The 9,699-nt window shown below is 40.9% G+C and overlaps 1 protein-coding gene across 1 annotated transcript; it reads right to left on the minus strand.

The window, feature by feature from the left end:
- Positions 1-4,499: 4,499 nt before the first annotated feature.
- LOC121327120 (transmembrane protein 252-like) lies at positions 4,500-6,483 on the minus strand. Its single transcript, XM_041270934.1, has 2 exons — positions 6,209-6,483; positions 4,500-4,767 (listed from the first exon to the last, which is right to left on the minus strand). Exons 1-2 carry the CDS (start codon positions 6,481-6,483, stop codon positions 4,500-4,502), a joined length of 543 nt encoding a protein of 180 aa, XP_041126868.1.
- Between the last annotated feature and the right edge of the window lie 3,216 nt (positions 6,484-9,699).

The raw sequence follows: 9,699 nt of genomic DNA on the forward strand, positions 1-9,699 counted from the left end.
TCTGATTTTATTGTATTGTTTATTGGTATATTGTAGGGCGAGTCGACGGACATGCTCTGGGTGTCAGTATTCCAATCTCTCCTCAGGTAATGTAAACAGGGTTTTAATGTAATCGCTGTGTTAAAAGTGTTGCGGTGCGACGTAACCATGTTTCTTTCATTTATTGTAGGAAGTGGAACGCCGCTAGCCACTGTTTCTGGTAGTTTTCTTTCCCTGTGTTTATATTTTGCACATTGCTTTTGTAATTATTGTGTCCTTCATTTCAGTTTGTGTATATGGTTTTGTTTGTCTTTATAGTTTTAATAATGCCATGTGGCATTTAGCTATCTTTTAGTGTGTGTGTCTATAGGAACTGCGAGGGAGAACATCGCTATTGTGGCTGCTCTGCTCTACCGAGCATTGAACATTGAGTCAAGTCGGGTGCTGGGTTGTGTGTTTCTTTTAGAATTGGGCACTATTATGCCTGGTGTGGTGATTAGTTATGTAGGTACACTTTAAGAGCAACCACCAAGAAAAGGTGTTAAAACCAAGCCTCGCCCAGGACAACTGGAAGCTGCTAGAGACTGGAAGATGCTGGCAGATGTTGGTCATTGGCTTATTTTTCCAACTGAGATTGCCACCACTAACCTTCGACCAGACATTGTCTTGTGGTCTGGATCAGCATGCCTTGTTCATCTGGTAGAGTTAACAGTGCCATGGGACGATGCTGTGGATGAGGCGAATGAAAGGAAGAAACTTTGGTAAGCTCAACTAGCTGCTGAAGCGGAAGAGCGAGGATGGAGAGTCCGAGTTTACCCAGTGGAGGTGGGTTGTCGAGGATTTGTGGCACACTCTACAACCTGGTTTCTCAGAGGCGTCGGGTTCAGTGGCCAAGAGTTGCGTCGCACAGTGAAGAACTTATCTGAAGCAGCAGAAAGGAGCAGCAACTGTCTGTGGTTGAGACGGAAAGATTCTGGATGGGGATATCAAGCACAATAGAAAGAAAGCAACGCTGATGTACAGGCAAGTAAGCTGGGCTGAGCTGAGTGGGGGATGGAGGGGGGTGATGCTGGGACGCCAGAATCACTGTTGAGCCCTCTTGAGGTGTCGTGGGCTAGTCAACAAAACACAGAGGATGGAAGGTGCCCACTTGAAGACCCCAGAGATGTACCCTATTTAGCTCAATCTAGACATCTGTCATGCTGATGCGCTGGGGAGACCGCACTGGGTTGATCCCTGGAGCCAGCATCGCAGCCGTTGTGTGTGCTGATGGGCTGGGGACGGAAAATGAGCTCATCCCTGGAGCCAGCATTACACTTCAACAATCAACACCAGACCGAAGGATATCTACATCATCAGATGGAAAACAACGCAAATGGATGGAGACGCAGATGGATCACATTAGTTTAATGTAAAGCTACGTCTTAGTTGGTGCTTATATTGGCGAGAGCCGAGTTCAAATAAGCATCAAGCTCAGCATCTTCTCTCATGTAATGGAAATCTTAATATATATTATTCAAGTGTGGTTTCTTTTTGTTTATTTTATCACACATTGTGCTTGACTGCCTTTTCTATTTATTACACTGAACAAAAATATAAACACAACATGCAACAATTTCAAAGATTTTACTGAGGTACAGTTCATATAAGGAAATCAGTCAAATTAAATAAATTCATTAGACCCTAATCTATGGATTTCACATGACTGGGAATACAGATCTTCATCTGTTGGTCACAGATACCTTAAAAAAAGCTTCCCCTCACAGTTTCCCTCTGCAGAAGAAGATACATCATCAAAGGATGGGGAGACGTGGATCAGAAAACCAGTCAGTATCTGGTGTGACCACCATTTGCCTCATGCAGTACGACACATTACTTTCGCATAGAGTTGATCAGGCTGTTGATTGTGGCCTGTGGAATGTTGTCCCACTCCTCTTCAATGGCTGTGCAAAGTTGCTGGATATTGGCGGGAACTGGAACACGCTGTCATACACATCGATCCAGAGCATCCCAAACATGCTCAATGGGTGACGTGTCTGGTGAGTATGCAGGCCATGGAAGAACTGGGACATTTTCAGCTTCCAGGAATTGTGTACAGATCCTTGCGACATGGGGCCGTGCATTATCATGCTGAAACATGAGGTGATGGCGGCGGATGAATGGCACGACAATGGGCCTCAGGATCTCGTCACGGTATCTCTGTGCATTCAAATTGCCATCAATAAAATGCAATTGTGTTTGTTGTCCGTAGCTTATGCCTGCCCATACCATAACCCCACCGCCACCATGGGCCACTCTGTTCATAACGTTGACATCAACAAACCGCTCGCCCACACGACGCCATACACGCTGTCTGCCACCTGCCTGGTACAGTTGAAACCGGCATTCATCCGTGAAGAGCACACTTCTCCAGCGTGCCAGTGGCCATCGAAGGTGAGCATTTTCCCACTGAAGTCGGTTACGATGCTGAACTGTAGTCAGGTCAAGACCCTGGTGAGGACGATGAGCACGCAGATGAGCTTCCCTGAGACGGTTTCTGACATTTGTGCAGAAATTCTTTGGTTTTGCAAACCCACAGTTTCATCAGCTGTGAGTGGCTGGTCTCAGACGATCCCGCAGGTGAAAAAGCCGGATGTTGAGGTCCTGGGCTGGCGTGGTTACACGTGGTCTGTGGTTGTGAGACCGGTTGGACATACAGCCAAATTCTCTAAAATGACATTGGAAGCAGCTTATGGTAGAGAAATGAACATTCAATTCTCTGGCAGCAGCTCTGGTGGACATTTCTGCAGTCAGAATGCCAATTGCACGCTCCCTCAAAACTTGAAACATCTGTGGCATTGTGTTGTGCGACAAAACTGCACATTTTAGGGTGACCTTTTATTGTCCCCAGCACAAGGTGCATCTATGTAATGATCATGCTGTTTATTTAGCTTCTTGATATGCCACACCTGTCAGGTGGATGGATTATCTTGGCAAAGGAGAAATGCTCACTAACAGGGATGTAAACAAATTTGTGCACAAAATTTGAGAGAAATAAGCTTTTTGTGCGTATGGAAGATATCTGGGAGCTTTTATTTCAGCTCATGAAACATGGGTCCAACACTTTACATGTAGCGTTTATATTTTTGTTCGGTGTACTTGAATTGATGTTTCTCTATCTCTCCTCTAGGTGTTGCTGGGGACAAGAAGTAAACAATTATTTTTAGTGCAAGATACTGTATATGGTTAAGATTGTGTTTTTTTTTTATTGCACTGCAGCAATTGATTTTAGTTTTGTTATTTTGTTGTCTATAAGATTTTGCTGAAAAGAGCACAACCAATTTCCATTCTTTTGTCTTTTCATTTATTTGAGAGGGCTACCCAAAATATTGCTGTCATATAGATAAGGTTATTGGAGGTTCTATTCCTCATTAAACTACAGCTGGCGTAGTTTGGATAGCGATCTGGACCGTTAAGTAGAAGAGGTCTCGGCTGCCACAGAAAGATGTTGCAAGGAAGTGTCAAAATACAATATTTAATACACTTTTTATTAAGCAAATCTTCATTTTATTTACAATGTAACAATACTTCCATTTTCTTTGTACACAGTGCAAACATGTCCTTGTTATTTTCTTATTTACACTCAGCATTCATACATTGTAAACAATGTATTATTTGATAAAGTGTACATTGATAACAGTAAAGGAGGATGCATCTCTTCAAGTATTCATTACCAGTGTTGCTATAAATTTGTTTTTCCTATTTACAAGAAATCCTCCAATATATTATTTTATACTATAATACAGCATTATCTTCCATTTGCAGAAATTTACTCAGATCTAATCAAAACAATGTCATTGCAATTATTTCTTGGATTGTCTAAACAAATATTTTATTATCTCCTCTTAAGCAGTGCAGTTCATTAAAGACCATTTGACTTATCTTCTCCCAAATACCCTTTTATTAACTACCCTGATATACTGAATGTAGGGTGCATTGTAAATTCATCAAAGCATTGTGAATCACAGAAGTAGAAGTACAGTCCTGTTTCTGTGAATTTAGCAACACTGAGACATGTTATGTTTCTAGATATGTCATTAAAGAAGTAGGGTATGCATTGAGCATATTCTTCCTAATTTAATGTTTCCAGTTGCCTGCCTATTTCCATAACTATATAGTCCAACAGCACTTCTGAAGTTGAAAGTGCTGGACATACATTGCACATCTTTTTACATTTTGGTATTGACAAATTTTAAAACGAGTTGCAGAATAAGGCAGTCACAAAGGGTTAAACAGGCATTGGTCATTTAGGTTGACTGTAAAGCCATGTGTTTTGAACCCAGGTAAACCCACACAGAATGTCCATCTCACTCAACAGCTTGCACCTCTCTTGAGACTTTTCGTTCACAACCAGCATGTTATCATTGCTGATATGACATGCATATCACAGCATAAATGTGACAGAATGTGTACTGGCTGGTAAAATAACCACCCGAGTTGTAAAATATTAACTTATTTTGAAAGTTCTTTGTCGGAGTCATTTAATCCCATTCAGATTGGGTTTCCCTTGGTTTTACGCTCTCTTTGGTGTAACGATCACCCAGCCTATTGGATTGTAGCATAGACTCTTTGTAGGATGGAGGTTGTTCTTCACTGTTGTAGACGCCTTCCCGGATGTCTGAACTGTTCTCTGTGTACAGTGGGGGAGGAATGTTGCATCTCTGTTCCTCATCAATGACCACACATTCTACAAGATCCTCAGGGTTGCGTCCAACAGATTCTTCATATGAAGGGGGATAGAAGTCTGGTCTGAAAAGAAATTGGAAAAAGATAGTATAAAAACTTTTTTTTTTTTTTTAATACATTTGTAATAATTTACATTATAATGTAAATAATATACATTATTTATATAGCATGCAGCATATGATTAACTGAACAACAATACAATTAATTTCCACAGCACAGTACTTTAGGAAGTGATTTTTTTCACATCTGCACCATTTCTCTGAGAAGACAATGGTGACCCTTTTTATGCTACTGAAGGCACAATAGATTTTCTTGCACTGCTTACCTGAAAATGCTCACAAGAAACATTGCTCTGCTTTTTGTCTTCACATGTAACACTATGAATGATGGTTCTTATGTGATCTTTTTCAGCTAAGAGTAGTTTACATTTCAATGGCAGCTATTTTTTTATTAACTCAGGAGACAGACAAGCACTCGTGTCCTCCAAACGAGTGCCACCAACCGTCTTCTTTTTTCGCTCTACAAGCCCACCATGCAACCATATCCAGAACTTACAGCGTTGGAGGACCACGCAGTTCTGAATTGCGTACAGACCGGCCTGAAGGTGTCCGGCCAGCCATAGGGGTCGCTGGTGTGCGGTGAGCAAAGGGTTCCCCAGCTGACCTAACCCCTACCCCCCCTGGGCAGTGCTTGGCCAATTGTACGCTGCTCCTTGGGAACTCTCGTCCATGGTTGGCAGTGGCATAGCTTGAATTTGAATCGGCGATCTCCAAGCTATAGGGCGCATCCTGCACTCCTGGCAGAGTGCCTTTACTGGATGCGCCACTTGGGAGCCCCATTGGTAGACATTTTTTTATATTGTACTAGTCAATGAAAAGCCTTCATTGTTGAATATTAAACACTAAAATCTAGTAGTTAATACTTCGTAAAAATAAGTCATGCAGCTAGAGTGCACTTTCATTATGGGCAACTGGTGGTGGGGCCTGACCAATTAAGGTCCCTATATCTCTAGTTGCACTGGCCAGTGCTATAAAAATAAACTATATGTAACAGTCAGTGCACCAGCTATGGCTCCAGTTAAGGAAGTAATTGCCCTTATGAGATGATAAGACCTTTATCCAAGAAACTGGATGTATTCAATGCCTCAAGACACACTCCACTGTTAGTGTGATTAAACAGTCATCAGACATTCTTCATCTTATCAAGCATCTATAGTTAGACAGGAAGTTGCACAGCATGTTCCACCCCCTTGCCACTGAAGGAGAGCTATTATAGACAAGGCAAAGCACTAGTGGAATAAACCTGGATCACAATGTGACAGGAGGCAGCCATTGCACATACACACTGGGGACATTCCCTCATGAAGAGTGAACGTGGTATACTTCCTATTTCATACCTCTATACATTATTAATTTGCAGTTTATTGACACTGAGCTACATTCCAATGAATATACCTGGTTTTATCTATTAATTCATGCCTCTGGTGCCAGCATACATTACTTACCTGTCCACAGTGTTGATGTGCACCTCACATCGTCTGGGATGTAGCACATTCTGTATGAAGCTTTTCTGTCTCATTCCATGGTAGACGCTCCAGAAAATCCCAGCCAGCAAGACAAGTAACCCACATGCAATTAAAATATAGGCAAAGATTAGTTTTATTTTATAGTTGGCAATATTTGTTATGGATAAAAGGAAAGCTCCTAAGCATATAACTGCCAAGGCAATCATTGGCAAAGCGATGCGGAAGAGCGCCCAGAGTTTTTGATTGATCTGCATGTTTATCTGCTCAGCAGGAATCTGTTTGACTACTGGCTATCATAGCAGAGTTAGGTGGGTATTTATGGTCTACGGGAGGTGGCCTTTGTCTTGCAAGATGACGCAAGAAGCTCCATTGCTGGAAGGTGTGAAAAGGTAAGGTTTGAGAAAAACAATGTTTACTCTACCTGGTCCATTGCAATGGTTTACTTTTGTAACTGCTCCAAACCTTAACAGACAGTCTATTTTTATTTTTATAACACAGGCCAGTGACAGAGGTCCCTTGACTGAGAGGTTACCTGTCTGAAGCAATCACAGCTGTTCAGTCCATTTGGCGACAATTTCATTCAGGTTTTATTAGCAGATACATTTCCTAAACACCTGATTGTTACAAAACAGTTTAATTCGGAATGTGACAGAATAGGTGAGTTTTGTAGTTATAAGTAGCTTTAAAAATGGCCACAGATAGAATTTAAAGGAATTTGCTTGTTCATAAAATTACAAGTTATCCACAGCCTTCACACAATCAGATACATGCACATGCAAGGTAATAATATACTTGTTTATTGCTTGATAACAATCTCAGTGGGTAGATTTTCCACTGTTTTTAACCCTCAATGACAATTTCTCCTCAGTATCTGGTGTTCCAATGCCAGTAGCATTGCAGTTATTTCAACAGAGTTCAGCTGCAAGCAAAGATAACAGGAACAAAACAAGGAACACACCAATAACTCTGGGCAATAAACTAATTGTTCTCTTGCACAGTTTAATTTCAGGTGGCAAACAGCCTTCCGAGTGGATATAATCAGAGACAGGGGAGACGGTTCTCCAAGTATTATTTATATACATAAAGTGGTTTACAAAAGTATTCACCTCCAACCACTAACGTCACATTTTGTTGAATTACAAATAATCTATGCACAGTTTTTCAAACAAACTTTTTTTATTCAAAGCTGTAGTGTTTAAACTGAACACTGGTATATAAGGAGGAGGTTAAATGTCAGCAAAACTCACAAAGATAAATGTACAAAATGAAATTTACTGGTTTCATAAGTATTCAGCCCCTCAAGTCAGTACTTGATAGAAGCACCTTTTGCAACAATTACTGCTATGTCTTTTTGGCTAGGTCTCTACTAGCTTTGCACAGTAGGATGATGACATTTTTGCCCATTCTTTACGGGAAAAGTGCTCCAGTTCTGATATGTTTGTTGTGGATCGTCGATGGACTGCAATCTTCAAGTCTGGCCATAAATTTTCAATTGGATACAAGTCAGGACTTTAAGTGGGCCACTTAAAAACACGAATTCTCTTCTTGTTCAACCACTCCAGTGTGGCTTTGGCTTTGTGCTTCAGGTCATTGTCTTGCTGAAATGTAAACTTCCTCCCCAGTTTCAGAGTCTTGGCTGACTCCAACAGGTTTTCCTCAAGGATTCACCTGTACTATGCTCCATCCACTCCCCTCTATCCTGACAAGCTTCCCAGTCCGTGCTGAAGAAAAGCATCCCCATAACATGATGCTGCCACCACCATGCTTGACAGTTGGGATGGTGTTGACTGTGTGATGTGCAGTGTTGAGCTTGCTCCAGATGTAACACTTGGAATTTAGACTGAAAAGTTCAATTTTTGTCTTGTCTGACCACAAAACCTTTTTCCTCATGTCTGCAGTATCACCTACATGCTTTTTCGCAACCTCCATACGTGCTCTAAGATGAGGCTTTTTTTGAGTAATGGCTTCTTTCTTGCCACCCATCCATACAGGCCAGCTTTGTGAAGGGAGCGTCTTATTGTTGATGTGTGAACACCGACTCTCATCTCAAACGCAAAACTTTGCAGATCTCTCAAGGTCATTGTTGGCTTCAGAGTGACATCCCAAACCAGTTTCCTGCTTGCTTGGCTGCTCAGTTTGGGAGGGCAACATGATCTGGGTAGTGTCTGGGTGGTATGATGCATCTTCCACTTCTTAATGATGGACTTCACTGTGCTGAGAGGGATAATCAGCGCCTTTGAAATTTCCTTGTACCCTTCTCCTGTTCTGTGACTCTCTACCACTATATCCCTGACATATTTTGTAAGCTCCTTGGCCTTCATGGTTGCTTTGTTGGATCACTATGTGAGTTGCAGCTTGAAAGGCTGAAGGCTGAAACAATTTCACTAATTGTGTGGCCTTTCAAACAAATCATTTGCAACTGAGATGATTTAGGGCTGCAGTAGCAAAGGGGTTGAATACTTTTGCAACTGAGATTAATCTGTTTTTCTCTGTAAATCTTATTTATTTATATTATATTATATGCATTTTTAACTTTATCAATGCAGAGTAGTTTGTGTAGATTCTAAGTCTAATCTGAAAGTGTCGTGGAGTACGCTCAGGTGCCAACAAAATGTGAAAACTTTGCAGGGGGATGAATACTTCTGCAAACCACTGTGTGCATGTGTGTATATATATATATATATATATATATATATATATATATATATATATATATACATAGACTACACACTGTTACTTAACTGTTAGACTTAGACAGTTACCATATGAAAAGATGTGTCCATTGAATCTGACAAATCTGAATCTGTCAATGGTAGGCAAGCTCCATTGCTATGCTTTTCAATAGGAAAGTTTGTTTTTGTTTTATTGGAACAAATTATCATGTAATGCTCTTTTTATTCCTATACCTGTACTGAATACATGATGTAATGGAGGTAAGGCCATAGTTTAACTTTAATTCAAACAGTAGGGCAGTGGTTTTTACACTTTTTGGGCTAGACTTCCTTTGAATTTAGTTTTGCACCCCCCCAACCCAACCTCAAACCTCAGTTCAATCAGCTGGAAAATAACATAATATCTATTTTTATACAGTGTCTTTCATAGCGGAAAACCATCACAAAGTGCTTTACAGAGGTAGGCTGTGAACTGTGCATTATATGCAGAGTCACTTACAATAGGACATTGATTTAGCATCTCATCTACAGGATGGAGCAAAAGGAAATTATGTGACTTGCTCAGGGTCACACGGTGAGTCAGTCAGTGGCAGAGGTGGGATTTGAACTGGTGACTTTCTGGTTACAGCCCTGGACTGCATTCAAAGTTGCTGCACAAATTAAATTGCGCTTCATTCAATGTGCGCATGCAAGTTCACCCTATACATACATTATCGAGAGATTTTGAAATGGTAAACTGGGTAGTGGCACAGCTTTAAAAAATATATATAAACCAATTTCTGAACTTCAAAATACACA

The sequence above is a fragment of the Polyodon spathula genome, chromosome 2 (assembly GCF_017654505.1).
Source record: "Polyodon spathula isolate WHYD16114869_AA chromosome 2, ASM1765450v1, whole genome shotgun sequence".
NCBI lineage: Eukaryota > Metazoa > Chordata > Actinopteri > Acipenseriformes > Polyodontidae > Polyodon > Polyodon spathula.